The 27199-nt window shown below is 55.3% G+C and overlaps 1 protein-coding gene across 2 annotated transcripts in view; it reads right to left on the bottom strand.

Annotated features, from left to right (window-relative positions):
• UPF1 (UPF1 RNA helicase and ATPase) overlaps positions 1-26758 on the bottom strand; it is a 35623-nt gene extending 8865 nt beyond the window's left edge. The window contains exons 1-15 of one of the 2 annotated variants that reach the window (XM_069477036.1): positions 26197-26758; positions 13249-13388; positions 11339-11428; positions 8980-9147; positions 8420-8600; positions 6584-6745; positions 5850-5967; positions 5607-5705; positions 4174-4282; positions 3807-3966; positions 3600-3718; positions 2974-3138; positions 2777-2891; positions 2063-2206; positions 1460-1673 (exon numbers count right to left, since the gene is read on the bottom strand). In XM_069477036.1, coding sequence (XP_069333137.1) covers positions 1460-1673; positions 2063-2206; positions 2777-2891; positions 2974-3138; positions 3600-3718; positions 3807-3966; positions 4174-4282; positions 5607-5705; positions 5850-5967; positions 6584-6745; positions 8420-8600; positions 8980-9147; positions 11339-11428; positions 13249-13388; positions 26197-26427 — 2215 coding nt within the window. In that variant the 5' untranslated portion in view covers positions 26428-26758. The remainder of the gene's footprint in view (positions 1-1459; positions 1674-2062; positions 2207-2776; positions 2892-2973; positions 3139-3599; positions 3719-3806; positions 3967-4173; positions 4283-5606; positions 5706-5849; positions 5968-6583; positions 6746-8419; positions 8601-8979; positions 9148-11338; positions 11429-13248; positions 13389-26196) is intronic. The other variant, XM_069477045.1, reaches the window with a different exon arrangement.
• Between the last annotated feature and the right edge of the window lie 441 nt (positions 26759-27199).

Genomic DNA, 27199 nt, shown 5'->3' with positions numbered 1-27199 from the left:
GTGTAACTGGGAAGGACAAAGTGTCCTCACGACCCGTCTGGATGACTGTGGGTCTCCATCCCTGAAAGCGCAGCAGGCCTGTGACGACTCCTTCCCACTCTGCCCCACATCCGGGACAGGTCTTTGGTCCCTGCCTGACATTGCAACACTCCGTGTTGGTCACTTGAGAAGGATCTGCCCACTGAGCCAAACAGACCATCCAAAGGTTGACTAGTTTCACAGACAATGGTAGGAACATTCCATCTGTCACCACCACGGATCGCATCAGAGGAGCCTCCAGATACTGGGAAGACACCAACCTCACAGGAGGTAACGTTAAAGTTTTCCTACATTCTCATTTTCATTTGAATCCTCAGATTTTATCATTGGTGACAAATACTGTCACTTATTTTCCTGGAAGCAACAGGTTTGCTTTGATCATCTTCAGGCAAACATCTGTCCAACACCTCAGAGTGAATACCCAAGCTGTGTCTACAAGTACTTGTTTATTTTTTATTTATTTATTCATTTATTTTGAGATAGAATCTTGCTCTGTCTCGCAGGCTAGAGTGCAGTGGCGTCAGCCTAGCTCACAGCAACCTCAAACTCCTGGGCTCAAGTGATCCTCCTGCCTCAGCCTCCCAAGCAGCTGGGACTACAGGTGCGCACCCACACGCCCAGCTAATTTTTCTATGTTTAGTAGAGACGTGGTCTTGCTCTTGCTCAGGCTGGTCTCAAACTCCTGACCTCAAGTGATCCTCCCATCTCAGCCTCCCAGAGGACTACGAGTACTTCTTTCCAGCACCTCACACACCTGCGAATGTCATAAGAACTTTCATCTGGTCACACTGGACATTAAAAGGACGCACACTCAGGGCTTAGTACGATGAATACTTTTCACTTCATCCAGGGTGTTTCGTTTCTCACAGAGACTGGTGGCAGTGACACCACAGGTCCTGGCAGGGTCTGGTGGCTCTGTGCTGATGGCTCTGTGCTGACTCAAGTGGTCACCACCAGCGTGTGTCAGCAGTGAAGAAAGCAGAGGATGCCTCCGTGTAGCAATCAAGGTGGTTCTGACCTCAGGGAAGCCAGAAAGGGTCGTGCAGACCCCCAGGGCCTGGGGCTTTGAGACGGCTGCTTGTCGTAAAGCGTCAGACCCAGGCCCAGCATAAAGGACGGACTCAGAGATCAGCTCCTATAACTCCTGTCCTTGCTGCTACTCGTGAGGCTGTGGAGCCCTGGCTGGATCTCAGGTGGTGACTCTGAGTTTTAGGGAGAACATGGGCTCCCACACCCACAGCCTGAAGCAGACGCTCGGCCCCCCTGACCGCACTAAGGAGACCGCAGGGTGCCACGTGCGAGGGGTCGCTATGTAAAGCACACGGGGAGGAAGTGATGGGCTGGTTTCTTCTCCCCAGGCTGCATTCTCTCAATGTCCCTTCTCTACAGAAGCCACCACCCAGGCAGAGAGCCCTGTTACCTGCAGTGACGCCATTCTGGAGCGAGCCCTCGTAGAAGATGTTGGATGGGAAGGCGCTGAGCGCCGGGTGCATCCGGTACTGGACCTGCAGGCGGATGGGCCGGATGCCCAGCACCACCAGGCGCTCAAAGAGCGACTGCGACAGCCCGGCCTTGGCTGCCTTCTTGCACATCACCACCGGGCCCAGCTGGCAGTGGTCACCCACGAGGATCAGCTGCAGGGAGAGGGGCCCCGAGTCAAGCAGCTCTAGTGAGAACTGGCCTCGATGTGCACCGTCATCAGGGAACTAGGGGACCTGGGTCCACAGCGCACGGCCTGCCACGGTGCGGGAGAACCACTCAGCACACGCTGCAGCATGAGCAGGACAAGGTCACGTAGTGTACCCGGGCCCGGCGCACGGGGGCTCTGGGTGCAGCAGGCAAAGGCTAGGGGCCCCGTGAGCCCACCCTCCAAAGACCCCCTCAGAGGGCCCACCCTGTACTGCTCCATGCGCTGCCAGGCATCATGCTGCATTGTAAGAAGTTTTTAAAAACCAACTTCAAGCACAAACAATCACACACACTGGTTTCCAAACGAGATTTCGGTGGAGGTGAGGCAGCCCACCTGCTTGGCACCGAGGACCACAGGAACCATGCACTCCGGCTCAGTGGCCTGGGTGCTTTCGTCGATTAGAATGGAGCGGAACTGCATCTTGGCGAGCCTCGGGTCACCAGCACCCACACACGTGCAGCAGATGACGTCCGCGTTCTGGGGAGGGGTGCAGAGGCATCAGGGCACCTGCACTGCACAGGTGGGATGAGACGCAGGGGTGGTGCCATTCTTTGCTCTCCCTGACAACTATAAAACACGCTGTCCCTCCCGGACAAGACACATGGTCCAGGCTGCGGTGACCACAAACTTTTAAGGTCCTAAACGGTCATGCTTTGCGGAAGGCAACCTCTCCACACAGAAAGGACTCTGTGCCTCACGACAGCTCCCAAGGGGCAGCGCTGAGCTGGTAAAAGCTACTCTCAGGCTGCGATTCCAGTTTGCTTGCTGGGTTCTGGAAGAGGAGTGTGGGCAGACCCAGCGCTGGCGTGTGGACCAAGTTCCCGGGGCGAGCGGCAGGACGGCCGTCCAGGAACAGAAACTACCCGGAAGCCCATGCACCCCCCGTCCTGACTGCGAGTGAGCGTGAGGAGGCAGAGGAAGGGGCGCGTCTAACTTCTCTTCTCAAAAGCAAAGCAACAGACCCCCCACAGGAGCCTCGGAGGCTGAACAGACTTGTACGGGTGCTTCGGCGCAAAGAGAACGTGCGCCGCGGGCAGCAGGGCTCACCATGAGCAGCTCCCTCTCGGCGGTGCGCTTCAGGGCCCGGTACCGCTTCTCGTCGGCAGACGACAGCTCCCCGGTCTCGTCCTTCAGCTGCTGCAGCTTCTGCAGCTCGGGCATGCTGGAAGCACACGCAGGTCAGCAGGGACGCGCTCCACCCGCAAGGGCTCAGGGTCAACTGGGCAGGACGGCTGGACGCCCACCTGTCCATGTTCCTGATCTGGTTGTGCAGGGCCAGGAATGACACCGGGGAGTCGATGGCCTCGCGGCTCTTGGCACAGAGGCGCACGACCTTCAGCCCCGTCTGGTGGATCTTCTCGGTCAGCTGGTCCACAGCGATGTTGCTCGGAGCGCAGACAAGCACAGGCCTGGAACGCGACTTGGACAGCTCAGCGTTTGCCCAAGGGAAGCTCGGCGAACCCGAGCCAAGACTGTCTGTCCCTTTTAACCGGCAGTGGCCACGATGCTGAGGGAGCTGGGACCGGGACAGCCCAGAGCTTCCTGCCCCCACGCAGCTCACAGTGCCGTGAGGACGGAGCTCGCACACTCACCCTCCTGTCCACCCTGTAAGTTGCCTTTGCGCTTCTGAGCTAAACAACAGCACAAGACTCACGACCCATCGGGCCCGCACTGTCCCTCAGGCCAGCGGCAGGCTTGGTCATTAAAAAGCAACCACAAGGCTCGATCTGACATGAGTAACACAGAGGACACTCGTGGCCATCCACTCTCCTCAGTGGGACACGTCCCAAGCAGCCAGCAGACAGGCCTCCCACCCCACCACCTCAACCCCACCCCAGGTCTCCACCACAGGGGCTGTGCCCAGCCCTACCCGTTGCCTTGTCGAGCCAGGTGGTAGACGATGGTGGCCGAGGTCACTGTCTTTCCCGTGCCCGGCGGGCCCTGGATCAGGCTCAGTGGCCTCTGCAGCACAGTCTTCACAGCGTAAACCTTCAAATACAAGCAGCTGTTAGGGGTGGCCACCAGCTGTGCCGTGGCCAGGCGGGAGAGGCCCTGCCGCCCCGGCGACAGCGAGCACCTGAGAGTGGTTGAGGTCGGGGAGCCCCTGCGCCGTGAAGCGCTTTGGCAGCTGGCACTTGATGATCACGTCCTCCACCTCGTGGCCCAGCAATCTGTGGTAGATGTAGCCAGACACAGAGGTCTCGTCCACAGCAAACGTTTTCAACGCACTCTGCATCCTGTGAGGAGAGCACGGGCTGAGCTACGCGCGCAGCTGGGACCCTCGTCACTGGCGTCCTGAGCTCACAAAGCCGGGTGGGGAGACCCGCTCCACTGTGACGGGGTAGAACTCATAAGGATGCTGCAGGCGGCAGACGGTGACCTGGGAAGAGCAGGTGACTGCAAAGCAGACGGCAGCAGCGCCCGGCAGCAGAGGGCAGACGTACCTGTCGAATGAGGTGGACTTCCACACAAAATCCACCTGGAAATTGTGAGTCACCTCCACGGGTGCACCCACACTGCTCCGCAGCTCTATGGCAATCTCATCACCATAATCTGTGCGCTGAGTTAAGTTTGTGTCCTTGTCAAAAGCCAGGCTGGCTGTTCGGAGGAGCCCCTGGTTACGTAGGGGACCCCTCCTCCGCGCCTAACGCTGTCAACGCGAAGAACCAACGACGACCAGAGAACAGGACAATGTTCTCACTGACAGATTTGCCTTTACAATAAGCCCACGTCCTGGCCCTCAGCCAGGCCCTGAGTGCCTCCCTGCTACCCCCAGAGCAATCTCCTGGCCGCTCACCCCGGCCCTTCTCGGGGATGCAGAGGGCAAAGCGAGGCCGTCATCCCTCACTGGCACGGAGCAGCAAGCCTGAGCCCCAGCTCCCAGCTGTAGGGTTCTCCAAACATGGCCAGCAGGGGCTCGGGTGCAGGGCTCAGGTGCAGGGCTCAGAGCACCCCAGCTGCAGCCAAAGCTGCTTCTGCCAGTTTTATACAAACACACACCCTCTGAGTTCAACTGAAGACAGGGCTGAGATTGAAACAAGGAAGCAGCCCGCCTTGGGCATGTCCTCAGCCCACGGTGAGGCTGTGGCTAGTGGGCAACACCCTTCCCTCCACCCTCAGCCCCGAGACTGACAAGGCTGTCAGAGACACAGGCAGACGGTGGATACAGGGGACAGCGCCCCCCCACACCCCCAAGGCCGCTGCTGGGCTGTGAGGCACCAGCACTGCCGAGGAGGGGCACCTGCCAGTGTCCACCGCGGTGTCTCCCCACCCCGGTGTCTCACTGCACATGAGCCATCCGGATGCTGCATGACCCCCCTCTGGCCAACATGGTGGGTCACGCTGAGGTCCAGCATGTCACCACGCCTGGCCTGGGAGCAAATGTGCACTCAGAGCATCTGCACGTGGCTGCAGACCTCTAGAATCTCCTGCACGGCCTCAGCGCCCAGGTAAGGCTCTTCTTCAGAGCCACACACGCCTTGAGAGTCTCACCGGGGCATCTCCAAGAGCAGCAGCTACTTCCCAACGAGAGCATGTGCACGGCAGGCAGGCAGGCAGGCACACGAGACGCACAGGAGAGGAGCAGCCAGCTGCCACAGTCACAAGTGACGTCACCAATGCTGACATGCCCTTTGGGTGGAGGAGCAGTAATTGTACAACCAACCACCTTTCCCCGCCAGTAAGGGCCTACGGTTTCCTACAGGCAGCGAAGTGCTGTGCCAACCAGCACCAGCCATAAAGCTTGAGATTCTGGCACAGCCACGACCGTGAAATCCACAGCAGCATGGCTGCCACCCACCAGACGTGGGGGGAGCCTCGCAGACCCCCACCTTCCTCCCCCACCAGCCCAGCCCAGCCCTCTTCACACAAAGGATACTATCAGGGACTTTGATGACATGGCCGATCCCCTTCCACAGGGGCGCGAGGTCCCCTTTGTAGCGCAGGCATATCTCATCCCCCTGCATGAGCCGCATGTCTTCCACGGAAAGGCAAGAGAGCAGTGGTTAGCACGTGCTGTGGCTTCCACCATAAAGAGTTCAAATTAAGGAACACTTTACAAGGGCAAAACTAGGAATTTTATGCTACTTATGGTCACAAGTATTTTAAAACTTAAAATCACCTCTTAACCAAATTATGACTAAATCCTCATTACCAGAGTCAGTCTTGGGCAAAGTGAAGTAGGCGATTCTCTTCTTGTTAAGGCCCAGGTCCCACCTGACCGTGATGTTATCTTGAGTCTGAGCACATGAAAAACAAGAGCCCTGGTTAGCCTTCAGCGCAGGCCCGGGCCTGGACGCCCCGGGTCCGGGTCTCCACGAGGCGTGAGCCCCGCTGGGACTCCGCCATGACGCTGGGGCACCGTGAGGGGCACCCGACAGCCTCAACCACCACCGCGGGCGTGGCAGGGAGAGAAGCAGTTAGGAATCTCCACATCCGTCTGGAGACTTCACGGCACACGGCAGGAGGCCTCTGTGTGGGCCACAGACAGCCAGCAGCTGCGGGAGGGAGAGAAGGGAGGGTGACGTTACAGGGTTCCCGTTTCCTCGACACATTCTTCATGGGGACCTGGCACAAGGTCTCTCGTAGCTATGGACAAAGCTGTGAACGGACTGGAAGGGATTTTTGTTGGATTTAAAAACAGAAAATAATCTGCTCCGAGAGCCAGGGCACCAGCGCAGACACCACTCGGCTGCCCAGCCCCGATCCGCAGGCTCCGTTCCTCAGGGCCTCGGCCCACGTCAGCTTCCGCAGCCTGAGGAGAAAACCGTCCCCTCCCCCGCAAACCTTAGGAGAGATGCTTCGCTAAAGCCAGAGCCCAGACCACGACGAGCCTTCCTGCACACGCCACGTCACCTGCGACTCCTTCAGCTTCTTGTCGTAGTCGGCCTCCAGCTTCACCAGGGGCCCGAAGATGTTCTGGTATTGGTAGGCGTCCTCGTACCGCAGGAGCACGTGCTGCGGCTCCTCATCCACCCCTGGCTTCTCCAGATCCTCCAACGTGGCAGAAGGGTTTTCCTAGAAGACAAGAAACACGGGCCCTGCTCATCCCCGCTTTTACCTTCGTGCAAACGAATGAGAGCTCAGTGGCGGCAGAAGGACAGAGCACGCGCACTGCTTCCACAGCGGCCCGATGTAGGCTTCAAGTACGGGGGGCACCTGGCCCTGCTCCAGGTGGACAGTGTGGTGCCCCCCTGCAAGGAGAGCCCTGGGAACGGGAACTCCATGCTGCACAGGCGGCCAGACGCCAGCTGCAGCCTCGGCTGCTCCTCCTACCCCTGACAGCGTGCTAGCACCGGGATCTGCCGACTAAGTCCCAGGTGCGCAGCGTGACAGCCGTCCGAACACAGGCACCTGGCTGCCTTCTCTAAGCCCGCCTGGCCAGTGAGGAACAGCGACCCCTTCTTCCAGCCACCACAAAGACCAGGTTTCACCATGTCTGCAGCTTGGGAGGCCTGGCTCCCACGACCTGCCAACCCTGAGCTGGACCGACACGGGGCACGCAATTCTTCCCCAGCGTCCACGCCCCTCAGCGAGCTCCACACCGGTGCTGACAGAGCAGCATCTATGCTGTTTGGCTACAAACAGGAACGATGAAATAATTTTGGCAACCTGGACATCCACGTGGAAAGGTACCCAGCTAGAAAGTGCTTGAACAATATTCTGACTTGTACTCAAAGTAAAAATAAATTTCTATTTGAGATTTCTAGTTGGGTTCTGAATTAAAACTCCTAGCCTAGCTATTAGAACTAACTTCTTTTTTTTTTTTTTTTTGAGACAAAGTCTCACTCTGTTGTCCAGGCTAGAGTGCTCTGACATCAGCCTAGCTCACAGCAACCTCAAACTCCTGGGCTCAAGCGATCCTCCTGCCTCAGCCTCCCGAGTAGCTGGGACTACAGGCATGCGCCACCATGCCCGCCTAATTTTTTCTATATATATTTTTAGTTATCCATATAATTTCTTTCTATTTTTAGTAGAGACGGGGTCTCGATCTTGCTCAGGCTGGTCTCGAACTCCTGAGCTCAAATGATCCACCCGCCTCGGCCTCCCAGAGTGCTAGGATTACAGGCGTGAGCCACTGTGCCTGGCCCTGATTAATTTTTGTATCTTTTGTAGAAATGGGGTCTTGCTCTTGCTCGGGCTAGTCTTGAGCTCCTGGCCTCAAATGATCCTCCCACCTTGGCCTCCCAGCGTGTCAGGATTACAGGCGTGAGCCACTGCACCCAGCCAGAACTTATTTTACCACAAAATCCTCATCAGCCAGGACCAGAGAAGGGCTTCCATGGGGAAGGGGTGGGGTCCCCATAGGTCTGTGGGCAGGGACAGGCAACCCACTACCCAACCCGGCACCTCTCTCCCCGCTTACCTGAGCAGGTCTAGACTCTGCCCAACACATCCACCCATGGCCAGTGCCATCCCTTCCCCCTCCCACCACCCAACCTCACCCCTGCATGAAAAGAAAACCCCAGAGCTTTCCTTTCCTTTCCCAGAGGCCAGGCTCCTCTCAGCCAGGCAATGCTGCTGGACAGGGACGAACAGGCAGGTGCCTTGGGAGGTGCCCCGGGACCACTCTAGGCACACCCAAGTTCCTTTCGGAATCTCCAGTGGTCTCATGGGTCAAGCTGTCACTGAAGACAAACCCCAACTGGCCGTCAGCACGCAGGGCTGGTGCGCCTGCCCGGTGGGCCTCACCTTCCAGAGCTCTTCCAGCTTGTTGATCTGCTGGGCCGTTATCTGGCGGGCCCGCAGCTGCTCCTGCTCAGAGGGGATCTTGACCAGCCAGGACAGGAAGCAGCGGTCCTGGATCAGCGGCTGCCACTGTGAGCTGTCCCAGTTGATGTCCTTGAGGCTGCTCTGGCTGGCGCAGGGCTGCCTGCCAAGCGGGGAGGGCCGCCGTGAGGAGCAGTGCCCCTCACCGAGGGCCCCCTGCTGACCTTCCACCCAAAGGGGCTTACGCTCCCTGAGTTTTATTATGTGATCACATTACCTTTAAATTGTTAGTAATAAATCGCATCTCCCCACGCACTTGCGCTCTGAACTCTTAAAACTCAGAACAGACTTTGGTTTTACGGAAGGAATTGCTTTTATGATCTAACCAGAGTACACCCCAAGAGTTACTCAGCACTCTCGACTCCCGAACAAACCCAGACCCAAAGGTTCGTTCTGACACCCTGTGCCTTGGTAGAAACAGCCTTTACAGCATTATGGGCTGGAGCTGACAGTGGCCCCCGGGGGACACCTGGGGGCCTCACCTGCACAGCAGCACCACCACCGAGTCGGCCTTGGCGGGGATGAAGCCGAGGAGGAAGACATTGCGGCAGCCGCAGTTGTAGCACTCCAGCACCGTCTCCCCCAGGGGCCCGTCCTTGTGCAGAGTCACCTCTTTGCATTTCGCCCTCACAAGGTGATTTACAATGTGGCTGAAACCAGGAAATGATAAATAGTTAACACCCCAAGTTTGGCTTTTCACCACTTCCAACTTTCGGGCCCCTGTTAAAAGTTCCGGTACCGTTCACGGTCCATTAGCAGAGGCCGTCACACCTCATCCATCTGGCACCCCAGGGACCCGCTCTCCCCTGAAACGGCTCCCCACCGAGTGCAAAACCAATCCCAACATTAACCACTTTTAAGGAAAACTTTCTGAACAAGTTTCACATAGTTCCTGCTTTCTTTTCTTCTTCTTTTTTTTTTTTTTAAAGTTCCTGCTCTCTTAAATCCAACTCATCAGGCCTGATTTAAGCTATTGCTGGGCCAGGGCTGTGGTGGGGCCAGCGACGTTTCCGCAAGGCCGCCTCACTGCCACCTCCGCTGCTTTTCCAAAGTCACTTCTCAGAGGCCCTGTGCCTACTTCCAGGAGCAGCAGCCCCTCCCAATCCGGGCAGGCCAGGAAACCTGATAAGCAGACACACTAGAAACCTGAGCACAGCAAAAAAATACCCAGTGGGGGCTCTGGGCCACTCTACAGAAGCCAAGGGCCGGGTCTGAAGCCGTGGCTGCCTCTTCTCCTTCCTTGCTGCCACGTGGCCAGGACACTGCCCACCTAACGCGCCTGCTGCTGCACTGCCCACGCCAGGCCAACCACACGCAGGGCCCCGTTCACCTCATCCACAGCCACGCGACACCCCTGTTCTGCCTTCAGGCTTCCCAGCGCCTCAGCAACGCTGCACCTGACTGCTGGCTGCTGCCGTTGGGCAGACACCCCAAACATGTCCTGCCTGGCCTCTGAGCCTTCCTCACTGCACCCCTTCTCTTCCCTTCTGGAAGACACTTGTGTTCAAAGCTTTAGCTCAGACGCCAACCTTCTAACCTCTCTCACCACCACGGAGCCACAGGTCACCTAACCAACTGCGGCTGCCCTCGGCATCCCCAGAGCCCCGACTCCTCTCTGCAGCAGCTGTGCTGGGCATCCGACCAGAACCAGTGCTTTCCTGCTGCCTTTCTGCACCTACCCCGTCACGCACAACGCTCCCTGAAGGCAGTGGCTACTTTGCCACCCTTCCCACGCGGCCTGGCACAGAGCGCGCAGGGCGCCTGGCTGAGCCTGCTTTTTCTCAGAGGCCCTTTTGCTCACTTCCCTGTTCTTGGCTATGCTGACCGGAAGCTGGGGTTGCCAGCTAAGAAAGTTTTATTTAGTTGCTTTTCCTGCATGAGAGGAACTAATGCAAGCACAAGAACACTTAAATTACCCAGAATATTCTGAACACAGGACACCAATGTCTTTTGGTTACCCAGAAGATACTTTTCTTTTAAAATCATCTAAATTAAAACACCAGCCCCTTCCTTGCCTTGCTCAGAACAAACACCTCAAGTTACTAACTCAGAGATGCCACGAGATCTGACCACTCTGTCCATGTCCCTCCACGACCCCAGCTGCAGAAGGCACAGGAAGGTGAGGAGAAACAAGCTGCCTACAGCCTTTTGTCATTTTCTCTCTCTAAAGCGTGAACCTCAGAAAGAGATTCCACCTCCTCGTTAGCAACATGGAGGCTCTCCCCGGCAGTGGAGTGACCCGTCCCTCGTGACCAGGGCAGCCCAGAGGGGAGCCCCACCACTCCCCTCCGGAACTCAAGCACCGGCAGAGCACTGGTCGCATCCCAAACACAGGACAAGGGACCCAATCCCAGCTGCTGCTGATCACCGGCAGGAAGGGAAGCCCAGCTGACCGACGGTCAAGTGAGCTTGATTTAATCCGATGATTCAAGATCTGGCCCGAATTAGCCTCTGGACGGCTGAGATGAGCTCAGGCCAGAGCAAGCCTTCTCAGAAACCTCCCCTGCGTGCCCGTTACTGCCCCGGGAACATCCTCCCGTTAATGAAGATCCATGGGCGTGCCAGGAGCTCATCTTGCAGAAAGAGAGAAATAAAAACTGGGAACTCGAATTAAGCCAACCCTACTTGCATAATAAAAAGAACCACAGAGAATAAATCAAGGGTAAATACATTAAGGCGCTCACACACCACCATCTGTTTCAAGTTAAACCAGTCAGGGGAGGAAAAAAGCCAGGTTTGTTAGTGTGATTTTGTACTGCGCTTCGCTTCAACATTTCCATAATGTACACACAGCTCCAGCACAGTGCTGATTAAAGACACACGCACGGTCTGGTTATCTACCTGCCAGAAGTATTTCCCCGTCCGTTGCAGAACCACTTCTTGCTGGTGTTACAGTAAACCACGCAGGCAGGATCATGTATTCCACAGTAACTAGAAAATCAAAACATCAACAGTTAAAGTTGGAAGGTTGCTCTCTGGTTTTAATTTGGCAGGATGTAAAATTCTTTCCTCTTACAACATTTTTAAGTTTTTCATTAAACACATATTCAAACCCAACAATCACGATAACCAAATCAAACCAGTTAACCAAGGCTTCCCAATCCCAAGGACACAGGGAAGGGGTCAGGTGTGTGGTGGGGGCTCCGCAGGGGACAGCCTGGATGAACAAAGCTACTTTCAGGGAGAGCTGCCTGAGGGGGGCTCACTCGCCCAAGGCCATTCCAGTCCCTCCCCCTTGGCCTGATGTTTCAGGAGCCCCAGCCCTAGCAACGCTGTGGTCACAGGGAACTCCAGGCTCCAGCAGAGGGCACTGTGCTCCCAGGGAACTCGGCCGACCCTGCAGTGGAGGCATAGGGCCCGGGGACCTGGTGCTTATGCAGAGGGAACCTTGGGGGAGCCCCCCAACGTCAACCCTACTCTTCTAAAAATTGACACACGAGAACCAAAAACACTAGCTCCCCAGAGTTCTGCTTGTGTATGAAGCCAACACTCAGTCACAAACCAGTGTGTGCTTCAGCCAGCACCCCTCGCCCACGCCGCACACGATGGGGAGGGCTCTTAAGACCCCGCCACCTCACAGCATGGGGACGGCAGGGAGGCAAGAGGCTGTGCCGCTGAGGCCCCTGCAGCTCCACCAGGATACTTCACAGGCACCTCTGTGCATGACAGGAGCACAGTCACACTGTCAGACATTTGGAAACGAGAACCAAAGGCAAATGTGCCGCCCTTTGCCCCTCTGCTCCAGAGCTAACCGGCCAACACACGTGGCCACAGGGAGGCAGCCTTGGTGGCACCAATGGGGGAAGGAGGGGAGGACGGGGAATGGGCTGAGTCAGGGCCAGGCCCCATGCTACCCTGGCTGGCTGGGTGCCCCAAGCAAAATCACTTCACCTCTTCTGGTCTTCATTTCCTCACGCATGTGTAACAAAAAAGCAAGAATAAGCCCAAACGTAAGAGACAAGAGATGAGAATTCCAAATTAGGTTAACATGTAGGGCTGGGCGCGGTGGCTCACGCCTGTAATCCTGGCACTCTGGGAGGCCGAGGTGCGTGGATTGTTTCGGCTCAGGAGTTTGAAACCAGCCTGAGTAAGAGTGAGACCCCGTCTCTATAAAAATAGAAAGAAATTATATGGACAACTAAAAATATATACAGAAAAAATTAGCCGGGCATGGTGGCGCATGCCTGTCGTCCCAGCTACTCGGGAGGCTGAGGCAGGAGGATCGCTTGAGCCCAGGAGTTTGACGTTGCTATGAGCTAGGCTGACGCCACGGCACTCCAGCCTGGGGAACCGAGTGAGACTCTGTCTCAAAAAAAAACAAAAAACAAAAAACATGCAGGTCTACCCGCTCACAACTTCCTCACTCCCAATTTTCTAGGCATGGTGAAAGCGTCAGGGAGTCAGGCACACCACAGAACCGCAGAGCAATCCCTTCGTAGGAGAATCGGCTGCTCTGTTCCCCCTGTAAGCCCAAATGCTCACCCAATGTGACAAGTTCTTTCTAGTGAGTGAGGGGCAGGTACCAGGCAACAAGCGCCTGGCCCAGCGCCTGAGGCCAGAGGAAAGGGCGCCTTTCCCCACCAGCTGGGTGAATGCAGGGTGTCGAAGGGTGCTGAGCCCACTCTCCTGACCAGGGACAAGGACCGTGAGTGCATGAGTGCCAAGAGTCACAGAGCAGCCAGAGAGCAAGGGCACCACCCCACCTCTCTACCAGAGGAGTCAGCGGGCCCGGGCCCAGCTGTGCCACTCACCTGCAGGCATGTATGGGGAGGTCCTTCGTGTAATAGGTGTCTTCCTCATCCTCTTCAAAGTTCAATTCGGCCAACAACTGGCTGGTCTTGGCCACACTGTCGTCCACGGCCCCGTTCTGCAGGATGCCCTCGGGTCCGACCTACAGTGCAATGACAGTGTCACCCAAGCGAAACCGCAGTTTCTGGGACCTAGCCTGGGCACATGGCTTCTGCCAAAAGCAGCCGCAGCGACCCTCCTGTGACACACTGGCCTGCTCGCTGCTTTGAGACAGGTCCCCTTGTTCTGACTGGATTTTTCGTACACTCTTCTTCCCTATCAAACCTATCCTGCCAAGAACAGGGCACTGGTGGCCTAGGGCACCGCACCCCCCCCAAACAGTCTATGCCCCACCTGGCCAAAGAGCCACATCCACGGCCCACGGCCCAAGACCAGGAAGCCCAGGTGACTGAAGACCACAAGGAACAAGGTGACTTTTACAGACCCATCGTAGTGCACCTGGGGACAGCCCAGGGCCTGGAGCCCCACTACAGTGAAAGGCTTGTCAAGCACTCACGTGAAGGCTGCCCGCCCTGGAGACGCAGGAAAGCCACCAACCTCACCCACCGCCCTTCTTGATGATGAAGTAGGAACAATGTTCAGAGCCTTCCTCCTCCAGGCCACACGCTCTCACTACAGGTATTGCCCTTACTACTTTACAGCAGCAAACACAGACGATTTTAGGTCACCGCGCCACGGACTGCACAGACACCAGCACTGAGGCTGCATGGTCACCTGGGGCCCAGGGGAACAGGAGCTCCTAAGGTGCCCCCAAGGACCACCACCTCAAATGACAGTCTACACCCCCAGAATTGCCCCCCAAGGGCCACTTAACCCTAACATGAGGCTGGGTCAGGCAGCAGGAGCACTGCAGCAAAATACAAAAAATTCTGGTTTTGTTTTTTTTTGTTTTTTTTTTTTTTGAGATAAGAGTCTCTCTCTCCCCACCAGGCTGGAGTGCAGTGGCACGATCACAACTCACTGTAATCTCCAACTCCGGGGCTCAGGTGATCCTCCTGCCTCAGCCTCCCAAGTATCTGGGACTAAAAGGCACCTGCCACCACGCTGTGACCTTAATCACTTTTAAGTGTATACTTCAGTGGCATTCTATCCACCTTCAGAACTTTTTCCATCTTGCAAAACTAAAACTCTGTTCCCACTGAACACTAACTCCCTTTCCCCTCTCCCCAGCACCCGCCATTCTACTTTGTCTCTGTGAGTGTGACGACTTGGGGGACTGCACTTAAGTGGCATCATACAGTATCTCATTTTCTGAGTAGTTTACTTCAGTGAACGTCCTCAAGGTTCCTCCTCATTCCAGCATGTGTCAGAATTTCCTTCCTTTTGGAAGGCTGAAAAAACACTCCATTGTATGGATATACCATATTTTTTTCGGTGCCACATTTTGCTTATCCATTCACAGGCTGAACATGCGGGTTGTTTCCACTCTGGACCACTGTGAATGGCGCTGCTATGAACACGCGGGTACAAAGATTTGTGTGGATGTAGGTTTTCAATTCCCTCAAGCATATATTGAGGAGTAGAACTGCTGGATCATGTGGTAACTGCATGTTTAACTTTCTGAGGAACCGCCAGGCTCTTTTCCACAGCAGGTGCGCGATTTCACATTCCCGCCGGGAGCAGCCAAGGTCCCGATCTCTCCATAGCCCACACCAACACTCGCTTTCTGCTTTGATTCCAGCAGCCCTGGCGGTGGGAAGTGGCATCGCCCAGTGGTCTTGATCCCGATGATCATGACGTCAAGCATCTCTTCGTGTGCCTGCAGACCATTCATTTATTCTCTCTAGAGAAACGGGCTATTTGAGACCTTCATCCACTTCCGAATCAGGTTGTTTGCTTTGTTGTTGTTGAGATGTGCTCTGTTTGAAATTCTGACAGCTGGTCAGCACTTCAAAACATTCTCTCTCTGGGTGCCGATGCAGCGCTCAACACTCGGCGGTGCGGGACGGCGCCAGCCGGCACGTGCAGTGGCACTGGCGGCGGTGAGGCTGCAGACGGGGAAAACACTGTTGCATCGTGTCTCTCGGTGTGACTGTGCCTGGGCACATGCACGCTGGTTTCTGAAAGTGTGGGTGCACAGGTGATGGCGCCCGGGTTTTGCCACAGGGTCGTGAAGGCAGCGTTGGGGAGAAGGCTGCCGCCAGTCCAGCACAGGGATCTGAGGGATACGTACATCCTTAAATGGTTGGATTAAATACCTAATAATATCCTCCTCTTTGCTTCTTGCCCCCAAAAGCCTAGAATATTTATTATCTGGGCCTTTAAGAAAATGTTCGCTCAATCCAGAAGAGCTCCTAAAATTTGTCAGGATTTTTATGTATAAAGAAATGTCTTTGACGGTATTTCAATCTGTACTTTCCTGTACGTGGAACGACACAAAACTGCACCCTATCTAGGTGCCCTCATCCTGCCCACTCTGTCCATGCCACAGTTGCCCTCCTCTCCCCAAGACGGCACACGGGGACCACGAGCACGACTGGCAGGTGGCAAGCCCAATCCCCGTCTGTCACATGCACAAGCCTCAGTCTCCCTCTCTCTGCTCCGCACTTGCCCCTCAGGCGTGACAAGAGACAGGACCCCTAAGTCCACTCTGGGAGCTCTGGGGAGACAACACAGCATGGATACAAGGCCAGGTGGACTCTACCTCACCCCCACTGAAACCGGGGAGGCCGGAGGGAGAATTCCAGACCCCCCAAGGCCCAGAGGTCCCTCGAGCCCACCTAGCCGGGGAGCACAGGCGTGTTCTCTCTGCACACACACCGGCACCCCAGGCCCCACGGCGGCCCCGCAGTGAGCTGCCAAACACAAGCTGACTTCTGTAGCTGCATGGTTAGCGTCTCTCTCCACTCTCTGAAAAGTTTTAAGATAATACGTTAATTTCAGAAACACATTTGACCCTAGAAACTATCATTAAATGAGTTAAAACACAGCACTAGGGGACAATGCCTGGCACAGAGAAGGCCTTCAGTCCATGCCAGGGACATGATGGGCGGAGGAGAGAGGGCTGTGGTCCTTGGCTGACACAGGGCCACCACTCCCGATAACTCACGTCCTCCAAGGTTGTCTACCCATCGCCTCACCAGGGAGGCTCCAGAGGGGCAGGGCCTCCCTTCACCCACCTCCAGGTCATGAAGCCCAGGAAGCAGTTCCCATCACCTCTGCTCTGGACACAGTATTTAAAGCCATATTCCAGAATTTCCAGTACCTAGCCCCACACAAGTCCCCAGAGCTGGGGTCCCTAAATCCTTTAGTCCTGCTCCAAATATGAACCCAGCATTGACTAAAATCACACTCTGGAAAGTCCAGCTAAGAGTGGCTGAGCTGATCAAGGTCTGCAGGGGTTTTTGCCCAGAGACAGTTACTTGCAACACACCACAGAACTCAGACCGTCCATCAGAGCAGCACCAAGAATGGTCCCTTCATTCCCAGAGAGACATCACGGAAGTTCAAAAATCACCCCCTGTTGTGCTGGCATCAACTCTGAGACCACAGACTCCTACTCCAAACCTCAGCCTCTGCATTTGTCAGTGCCCCAGGGCCTTTGCACATGCTTTCCCTACAGCCTCAGCAAAGCTGGCTCGATGTCCTTCAGGACTTGGGCCACAGGTGCCTCCCAGGCAGGCCTCCTCTGACCCCATCTTGGGGCCCCAGGGGTACAATCTGTCCTGCTCCTGCTATGAGCCCAACACCTAGGTGGGGCCCATACCCTAGAGGGCCCACAATAGTGTTAGCTAAATGAATACGGCTCCTCATCCTTTAAAACATAAAGGCCCAGGCCGGGCGCGGTGGCTCACGCCTGTAATCCTAGCACTCTGGGAGGCCGAGGCGGGTGGATCGCTCGAGGTCAGGAGTTCGAGACCAGCCTGAGCAAGAGCGAGACCCCGTCTCTACTAAAAATAGAAAGAAATTATATGGACAACTAAAATATATATAATACAAAAAATTAGCCGGGCATGGTGGCGCATGCCTGTAGTCCCAGCTACTCGGGAGGCTGAGGCAGTAGGATCGCTTAAGCCCAGGAGTCTGAGGTTGCTGTGAGCTAGGCTGACGCCACGGCACTCACTCTAGCCCGGGCAACAAAGCGAGACTCTGTCTCAAAAAAAAAAAATAAATAAAAAAATAAAGGCCCAGATGCTAAGTCACTCATCATTTATTCTCTGATGTCAAGGTTTAAATAAAAAAGAGGGTGGGAAGTTCACCCCCCAGGGCAGCTGGCTGCCAGGAACTGCAGGGTTCTGAGCCCTCCTCCCAAGGGAGGGGACAGCCAGGAAGACTGGCCCCAACCTGGAAGGACTCTACCCCGACATTTCCCTCTACTTAAAAAAAAATTCCAAAGCTACCGAAAATACACACCCACACCCGCTTCACGTGGACACCCCTCTGTCACACCCCGCCAGGCTCAAGCTCCCCCTCTCACTCTGCACACAGGTACCTTTAACTTTCCTGACCCGCTTCCGAGCTGCAGGCCAAGGGCTCTCTCCGCACCCTCACAACACAAGCGGCTGGCTCAGGACCTCACCATGGCTAGGACACTGTTGGCTAACACACATGTGTGCATTGTCCCAATGTCCTAATGATGTCCTTTATAGTTTTTTTTTAATCCAAGACCCAGTTAACGACTGCACATAATTTGTGATGTCTCTTTAGTCTCCTTTAATCTATGAATCCGAACCACATGAAATCACTGGGACGGGACCATTGCTGACCTACAAAGAAGGCCCCTTCCCACGGTCCCGCCCAGCAGGCAGCCGGGCTCTGCTTTCCACCTCGGTCCTTAGCAGAAAGGAAGCCCCTCGCTCCCCAGCTCCCTCCCTGCTGATACCCTGTGGACCCACAGACCCCTGTTCCAGTCAGCGCACTGGAGCCCGCCCCTGAGGTTCGACACCCAAGAGTGTCCTCGACATGGCCCGAGTGCCTGAGGCGTCCCCAGCTCACCTGGCTGCCTGCCCAGCCCTGGACCAGCCACTGTCCAGGGAGCCCAGGGCCTGAGATGAAATCCACCTCACCCCTGCAGGGAGAGGCCAGGGTGTGATGACAAGGGGCCCAGTCCAGAAGGTGGACCCCTCACAGGACAATGACCAGGCCCAGAGCACAGTTCAGTGGCACGAAAAGAAGTGGGAAGGGCTGCTCTGAGGGCAGGGCTGGGAGACACAGCAAGCGTCTCCACGCTGGACTGTGACAGGGTCTGAGGGAAGAATCTGGTCACAGAGAGAATCTGATTGTCCCCACATGTTGGACGGTACTGAAAAACCCTTGTCGATGCTGTTCGTTTGACAATGGCACTGCAGCCCTGAAGGAGAGATGCCCCTTTTTTTGTTTCTAGAAATGCATATTACATTTTCTAGGTCAAAATGGTCGAGGATCACCAATCCACATGGCTCCATCTCAGAGGTGAGGATGAAAAGACCCACAGAACTGGCTTTAAAAACACATCATCAAAACAAATAAAAACACACCAGCGAGAAAAAAGAAAAAGGGAGAGAGGAAAACCTTCACGACTGCTGAACCGAGGAGACAGACGCACAGGGTTTGTGTTCCCTTCCCTTACGTTAGAGAACCCGTCCTAAGTGCTTCCACGTGGAGGACGAGGCGGCCGCCCAGAACCCGCGCTCGCTCTGTGGACCCGTGTACCCGAGGGAGGCGAGGATGGACACAGCGCAGCTCTGACGGAGCCTCCGCCCCAGGACCAGGAGCCACCCTGGGCATTGCCCACTGTGCTCTGCAAGGACCTGATGCTTCAGGACGGTGCCATCCTCGGTTGTGGCAAAGGCCAGCCAGAGCCAGCAAGCAGCCCACCCAACTGCATGTCTAGACACAGCCCTGGCAAAGGTCCACAGGGACCCCGGAAAGCCCGGCTTGCTCATCCAGTTCTCAAGCTGCTACTCAACCGACACACATTAGACACATAAGAGCTGGGCGTGGTGGAGCGCACCTGTAGTCCCAGCTACTTGGGAAGTTGAGGTGGGAGGATCACTTGAACCCAAGAATTGGAGCCCAGCCTGGGCAACGTAGTGAGACCCCCATCTCTTAAAAAAAAAAAAGGAGTGGGGTGCACAAGGACCTGTTGCCAGTCCCAGGGTCCCAGGACTCAGTAGCCCTCCGATTACTGGAGGCAGCAGAATTCTGTTCTCAGAGGAAACCTCCTCCAGCAAGAGCGAGCTCAGAGCTGTGACGTCGCCGTTAGAGCAGATCAGTGAGCAGCAGCGGTGACCAGGCCCAAACTCACGGACACAGTGGCCCCTCCAGGCTAGCCACTCAGCTCTGAATGTCAGAGCACAGCTGGGCAGTGTGGCCCTTCTCTGCCAGGCTGGACCGTCCCAACCACCATGACAGCATCTTCACCATGGTGATAACCACAAACCGCGCTCCATGGTGAACCGCCACCCAGAATGTGTCCCTCCAGCTTCAGTGCACACTGCTCTGGGGAGGCCTCTGCCCCTCGCAGGGCCCTCTCAGGACGGTGCCTCCCCACCAGCAGGAAGCCCTGTCCCAGCCAGGGGGGTCATGGCCCCTGATGAAACCACAGGCAGGAGCTCAGGTCTGCTCTAGTCTGTGACTGCTTGTGAGGAGGGCCGAGGGCATCGGTGTGCCAGGTGCCGTGCTGAACACATGCACTGGGAGGAGACACTGGCACCCTGGCAGCTCCCACACAGGCACACGCACTCACACAGTCACACTTGCATGTGCACACACAGCCCTGACCTGGTGTCCTCCACCTCAGCTCCATTTGTTCATGGGATGGCCAAACTCGGCCACCCTGCCCGACCTCCCAGCCATGGTCCTCCCTCGGCTGCTGCCGTCTGAGGGCCCTTCCTCCCAGCTTCAGTCCCGGCACCCCTCAGCAGCTCCTCGGGGCTCCAAGATTCAGCCTGGCCCCACACGGTGCACCGTGCCCACCCCGTCACCCCACAAGCACTCCAGGACCAGCACTTACAAAGGCTCTCCCTTCACAGAGCAGACCACCGCCCCTCCTGGGGCCCTCAGCATTCCCAAGGTCAACACCCCGGCCAGGCAGCCCGTGCATCTTTCTTACGGTGCACTGCAGGTGGCAAGGGCCTCCATCAAACAGTGTCACTGCCCTCAGCCCACTAAGCACAGCAAGGCCAAGAAGCAAGAAAAGTGCAGGGAGGCTGCAGTCCAGGACCAGGCTGGAGAGGTCGGGCCGGCAGCTCGTAGAGGGTACAAAAGTAAACATGAACTCGTGGAAGGGCTCAAAGGCAGGCACCCACTGAGGCCGGGAGCATGGGGCCAGGGCTCGGCCACCGTCTCTGACCCCCGGCACAGGGCCTGGCCCACCTCCCTAACGTGCAAGTGGCAGCCAATAAGCATGAGGTCTGCCGAGGTGGTCAGACCGTGAAACCACACGCTTGCCTTCGAACCGTGCACGTGGTGAGAGATCAGGGGAGGGAAGGCAGAGAGAAAGAGAAATCAAAGACGGCAACTGCAGCGGTGGTTGCACAACCCTGTACATTTACTGAAAAAGAAACACTGAGTTGTATGCTTAAAAACAAGAGAATTCCACGGTAGGTGATTAGACCTCAATAAAGCAATAAGAAAAATGTCTCTTTTTTTTGGTTTTGGTAGCTGGACTGAGAGGGAACTTTGTTTAGTTACTACCGGTATAGTATTAGTGTTACTCCCCCCACAATCATGCTAAATCTGGGTAAAGAAATTAATTGAGACAAAAATAGTTAGAAGTCATTTTGAGTATCTAACCACTAACTGTAAAGTGTTAGCTACTTTTGCATAATCTCGGGGAGAGTCCTCACAATCTGGAAACAACCCCGGGAAGTCCCATGACACCTGCCAGCACGGCTCTGGTTCGCAGCATCTTATCTCCAAGGTTCTCACGGCACACGGAGATCACAGCTGGACTACCCGAGTATTTGCAAAACCAAAATGGACAAAGTCACATGCAAATTTTAAACTCACCATTTTTAGGAACCCAGGGCTGTACAGAGCTCACCCCTCCTGGTCTTACGTATGACTTACAATCTCAGGGCTCAGCAGGCAAGGGAAGATGGTCTGTCCACCTGGATAGTCAAGGACAGGCCGGGACAGCCACCTGTGAACTCTGAAGGCAGGCAGGACTATGGCTTTAAAGATGAGGTGGCAACGTTTTATCCTAAGTATTTTACCACTTGAAAAGGAAAAGCAAGGCCAAGTTTGCTTACTCAAGACCAGAACCTGAGAGGAAACACATAAGAGCCTGGCAGGTGGGAGGACAGGTTAGGGTGGGACAACAGGTCAGCAAGCAGCTTTCCCAAGATTTTGTCCCTTACGATCCAGAAAGATGGCCTTTTTCTTAAGGAAGCAACTCTTGCACTTAAAGTAAAATCCGAGCATGGACAACTGTCCCAGCTCTGCTGCTCACAGGCTATGCCGAGTGGAGGGGGAACACAAAGCACAGGCCTGATCTGAGAATGAAGGAGCAAAGTGAGGCCAGGACCCCTCAGATTGCAAGCAGCATCTCTACAAGGTCACCTGGAACATCTGCACAAAACCACTTAAATTCCTGCTGAAAAGGACTGTACCCATCCGTAAATCTCAACATTTTCAAGTGGGCTAAGAAAAGCAAATCAAATCAACAGGCACAAGTTTTTCCAACTGGGCGTCCATACTACTTTTTTTTTATCCGTTCATTGGATTACTATCAACATTCAGCACAGCCCTACATGGACATACACCTTCATTTCTCTTCGGGGTCACTGGTAGGTGTATGGGCACCTGTCCCATCAGCAGGGCATGAGGGTTCCACTGGCACTTTCAGCCTTCTAAAAAAAAAAAAAAAAAGACTGAGGCCGGGTGCGGTGGCTCACGCCTGTAATCCTAGCACTCTGGGAGGCCGAAGCAGGTGGATCACTTGAGCTCAGGAGTTCGAGACCAGCCTGAGCAAGAGCGAGACCCTGTCTCTACTAAAAATAGAAAGAAAATTAGCTAGACAAGTAAAAAAATATATTTAGAAAAAATTAGCCAGGCATGGTGGCGCATGCCTGTAGTCCCAGCTACTCGGGAGGCTGAGTGAGGCAGGAGGATCACTTGAGCCCAGGAGTTTGAGGTTGCTGTGAGCTAGGCTGACGCTACAAGCGCTCTAGTCCGGGCAACAGAGTGAGACTCTGTCTCAAAAAAAAAAAAAAAAGACAGAGCCACTGAAATGAGTGGGTAGTGGTATCTCTGCATGGTTTTACTACTTTTAACAGTTTCACTGAGATATAACTGACAGGCCATAAATGGTGTATATTTAAAGTATGTCATTTTTAGAAAATGACATGTCAGTGTATGTAAACTCCCATAAAACTGTCACCACAATCAAGATAACAAGCACATCCATCACCTCCAAGTCTCCCTGTGCCCTGTCACCCCCTCTCCTGCCCTTCCCACCTTTCTGTCCCCACCACCACTAGTCTGCTTTCTATGACTGTAGGCTAGCTAGTACTTTCTAGAATTTTGCATGAATGAAATCATAGAGTATACACTCTTTTTGGTCTGAATGCTTCTTTTACTCAGAGTAATTACTCTGAGATGCGTCCAGGTTGTTGCATGTATCCATAGTTCATTCCCCTTTTATTACTGAGTGGTATTTCCAACTCTTAGATTTCACCCTAACTGCATTGTTCGGCGGAGCTGGACAGCGCCAACAGCGCAGCGCCAGTCGAGAGGAAATATTCCGGCCAGGCAGACCAAAGGGTTTGCGATACCAGCTATTGTGCAAAGGACTTCTGACATTACCTTTCACTGTCCTGGGGGCGGGGGGTGGAGGAGAGCCCAGGACAGGGTCAGATACTCAAAAAGAAAATTGTCTCTTTATTTTAGGGACACTTGGCAGAACTGTGTCAGCGTTTTCATCCCAGGATCTCAAGGGCTCTGATAAATGTCAGTTTTGTTTCATAAACAAGAAAAGGAATGTTATTTGAACCAGCTCTGGGTGCAGCAGGAATCACCCCTGCTGCCACTCTCCCACCCTGGCTGGGACACGCATTCTGCCTGTGAACAGACTTTAAGGGAAAATCAACTGTGCAAAGCTGATACAGGCAGGGCTGGTATCAAAAGTGCCTGCACTTCATGCGGAACGAGTTCTTGCGAAAAGAGAAAAAAAAAAAAAAGTGGCTGCACACTAGCAGGCCCTCAGTGCCCACAGACCCAGCAACTTCACATAAACTATATCCACACAGAAATGTGTACACAGATGTTCAAAGCAGCACTATTCACATCAGCCAAGAGGTAGAAATAACCCAAATGTTCACCGACAGATAAGGAGGTAAACAAAAATGTGGTCCCTCCACACAACGCGCATGAACCTTGAGCACACACTGCTAAGTGGAAGAAGCCAGACGCAGAACCCCACATACTCCACGATTCCATTCACGCAAAATGTCCAGAACAGGCAAATCCAGAGACAGAAAGCAAATTAGTGGCTACCAGGGGCCGGGGGAGGTAAGATTGAGGGGCTAAGGGGTACAGGTTTCTTTCTGGGTGACAAAAATGTTCTAAAGTTGGCTGTGGCGATATGCACAACTCTGAAGGTACTAAAAGCCACTGAATTGTACACTTTAAATGGGTGACTTGTATGGTTCAGTATGTGAACTCCACTTCAACAAAGCTGTTAAATGAAGTGGCTGCAAAGCGCTTAAAAATTGACAGCCACTCATCCAATAAGATAAAATAAAAAGGCAAAATGAGATTCTAAATTTTTCTGGAAGCCCCCATCTTCTGGATGGTTACACAGCCAACTCCTGAGGACAAGTGTGGGAAATATTCCCAAGTGTCCTAGGCAGCCAGTGCCACCAACTGGCACAGGAGATAAACTTTTTTCCATTTTCCAATTATATTCAGACTTTCCTGCCCCAGATTCAGGCCTTCCTCTTGTGACACAAATGGCTTCACTTCTCATCCCCAAATACAAGTCCAAACATAGGCTGCAGGTGGGTGGGTCATCAGAGTCAATTAAAAGTAACCAAGGACAAGCCTCCAATGTCATCACTCAGGTGAGCTCAACTGCAATGTTTACCTCCAGGAAAGTGTTTTAATGCTCTCATTTTGTACAATCCAGTGTTCAAAGGCAAGAAAATAAATTGATTGTTTTAACCAAAAGAGAAGGACACACCCCCACAATTAATTGCAAACAAAACTTGAGGAACAAAAGCAGAACTCAAAGCTGCCCCAGATCTGCTATTCTACTGTTAAAAGGACTCACAAGAAAAGCAATTACCTTTCACCACACCCCCACCCATCCCGGATGATGCCACACACATCTTCATCCTCAGCCTTCGCGACAGGCTGGACACAAGGTACAGACAGATCTACTCAGTTTACACATTAAGTCCAGATTTCCCTTATGTTTAAAAGTAACAAAAACATAACTGCCACCCCCATTTTACAGCTGCCAAAGCAGAGAGGTACACAGAGCATGAAAGCTACAAGGCTGGGCCTCAGCAGCTCCAGCTCACTTCTCCAGGCAAAGTCTCCTCTCTCCACCTCCCTTCACCAAATGTAAACAAAACTGAAAAAAAACACCCCTACTTGTATACCTGTTCTCCTGATGCCCCACCCATCACGAAGGCCTTCTATTTTAAGGAATCTGGGGTTAGAATGAGTCAAATGTTTCTTGCTTCCATTGGGGGCTAAAAGAAAGCCCAAGTGGGTGGTCTACCCACGGGAGTGACTCAACCAACTAGCACATTAGCCCCCCTCCCCCAAGGGCAGGGTCTGCACTCACTCTAGTTGAGCAAGAGGTGGCTCCCGCAGCTCCAGAACACAAGCATGTGCCAAGGGACACCTGTGACAAAGTGAGCCTCTTAACTCCTCCCTGGTGGGGCATTCAGGAAAATAAACCTGAGGGAGGGACCAGGCACCAAGCAAGCCTCCAGTGAAAGCAATCAGATCCAGAGGACGCTGGCAACATTCCCCAGGACCCCGGCCTGCCCCCACTCCCACCCTAGGCAGGAACCCAGGTGCAGGAAGCACATGCCCCATCCTTCTCACAACCCAAACCCCAATTTAAAATACCTAAGTAACCTTCACTAAACATCCACGTCAATAAAAGTAGAAGTTTCCGATGTGGCAGACCCATTTATGTAAAACCCACTATCACTGCTCCATTGGAAGAACAAAACTCAGACCCAACTTTTCCAAGGCAGGGCTGTGGAGTTATGTAACAGCTCGGTTTCAGCAACAGGCAATGCAAGAAGGAAAAACAAAACGCAACCTGCTTCTTGAATAATCTTTCTCCACGGGAGGCGAAAATTCCTCTCCACTCAGGGAGCCTCACCCCTCCGCTTGCCGGAGCCTGGGGCGGGGAGCGGAAATTTGAACCCGCAGTACGGTGGGCATGAAGACGGGGGAAAGGGTGGGTCCCCAGATAGTTGCGACCACAGATAGTGGGTGGGATAGGGCGGCCGGACCAGCCAGAGGGGAGACCGGGCAGGTCATCCCGGACTGGGCCAGAAACAGACCTAGGGCAGGTCACCCAGGACACGCCCGGAAGGGGACTGAGGGCAGGTCATGTCAGATCCAGCCTGAGCAAGACCCAGACCAGGCCGCAGCGACACTCGGAGCAGATCACTGGAGCCGGCGGGAGAGGGACCAGGACAGGTCAGCGCGATCCCAGCTGGAGCGGAGAAACCAAGGCAGGTCAGCTGGGGACCCAAGGGGGAACCAAGGCAGGTTACTCCAGGCCAGGCCGGTTGGGGGACACGAAGCAGGTCACCACAGGCCCACTCAGAGAGGCAAACCCAGGCGGAGTAAAGGAACTGGTGGTACAAGTCCGCTCAGACACGGCCCCGGTGGGGGGCCGGGGCAGATCGGCCCAGACCCGGCCGGAGGGGGAGCCAGGGCAGGTCCGGGGCGCCGAGGCTCGGCCCGGGCTTCCGGCGCCGCCATGTGTCACTCACCTGCGCGTCGAGCTGTCCCGCCGCAGCGCCAGCGCCCGCGCCGCCCGGGCCTCCAGCGCCCCCACCTCCGGGGCCGCCAGGGCCGCCGGGGGGAGTCTGCGTCTGGCTGGGGAGGGTAAAGTCAGTGAACTCGAACTCGGAGCCCTGAGTATCGGCGCCAAGCAGCTCGGCCTCCTCGGTGTCCAGAAAAGTGAGCGTCTGCGAACTGGGACCGTACGCCTCCACGCTCATGGTGCCGCCAGGCAGGGCCGGCAGGCCGGTTCCGCGCCGCAATCAAGCCCGCCGCTCAGCTGAGGCCTAGGCCGCAGGCCTCGGGTGGCCGCCGCTGCCGCCCCCGCGAGCCCGGACCGGACCGAAACGTCCTCCTCGGCGCTGGCCGAGCCGAGAACCGCGAGCGCCGAGCCGCCGCCGCCGAGCCCCTCCGCCGCCGCTGCTCCCTTATAAGTCGCCCGCGGCTCGCAGCCCCCGGCAGGAACCGCCGCCACCGCCGCTGCCGCCGTGCGCGTGCGCGAGCCCAGGCGCCGGCGCAGGTGCGCGTGCGCGAGCTCGACGCCGGCGCAAGCGCGCGCGCTCCTCGCAGACGCCACCAACCGCGCCCGGACGCCCGGAACCCGGGGAGCCGACGGGACGGGCATTGCGCACGCGTGGAGAGCGAGGCTTCCAACCGCCGCCTCCGCTGCCGCTCCAGGACTCGGCCCCGCCCCAACCGCTGCTCCGTGACGCCGGCAGCCGCGCGGGTCTGCGCTTGCGGGGAGCGCGACGCTGTTTCCGGTTAATGGAGTGCTAACTGAATGCCCTGCGTAGGTGGTTTCAGAACACCTAGCCGGAAGGTCTGCGCGGGGGTGGTTCGTTCCCGCCTCTGGGACAAACGCCTTAAGCCTCAGTTTCCCCGTTTGTAAGACGGGGGTGCCGGGAACGTAGCAGGCGCTCCGCCTGTGCCTTGGTTGCATAAAGGAATGAGGACATGAGGAAATGATGGTTGCCGCTGCTCCAGATGCCTTCG

Source organism: Eulemur rufifrons, chromosome 2 (assembly GCF_041146395.1).
Source record: "Eulemur rufifrons isolate Redbay chromosome 2, OSU_ERuf_1, whole genome shotgun sequence".
NCBI lineage: Eukaryota > Metazoa > Chordata > Mammalia > Primates > Lemuridae > Eulemur > Eulemur rufifrons.
This window is presented reverse-complemented; position numbering and strand designations above follow the sequence as displayed.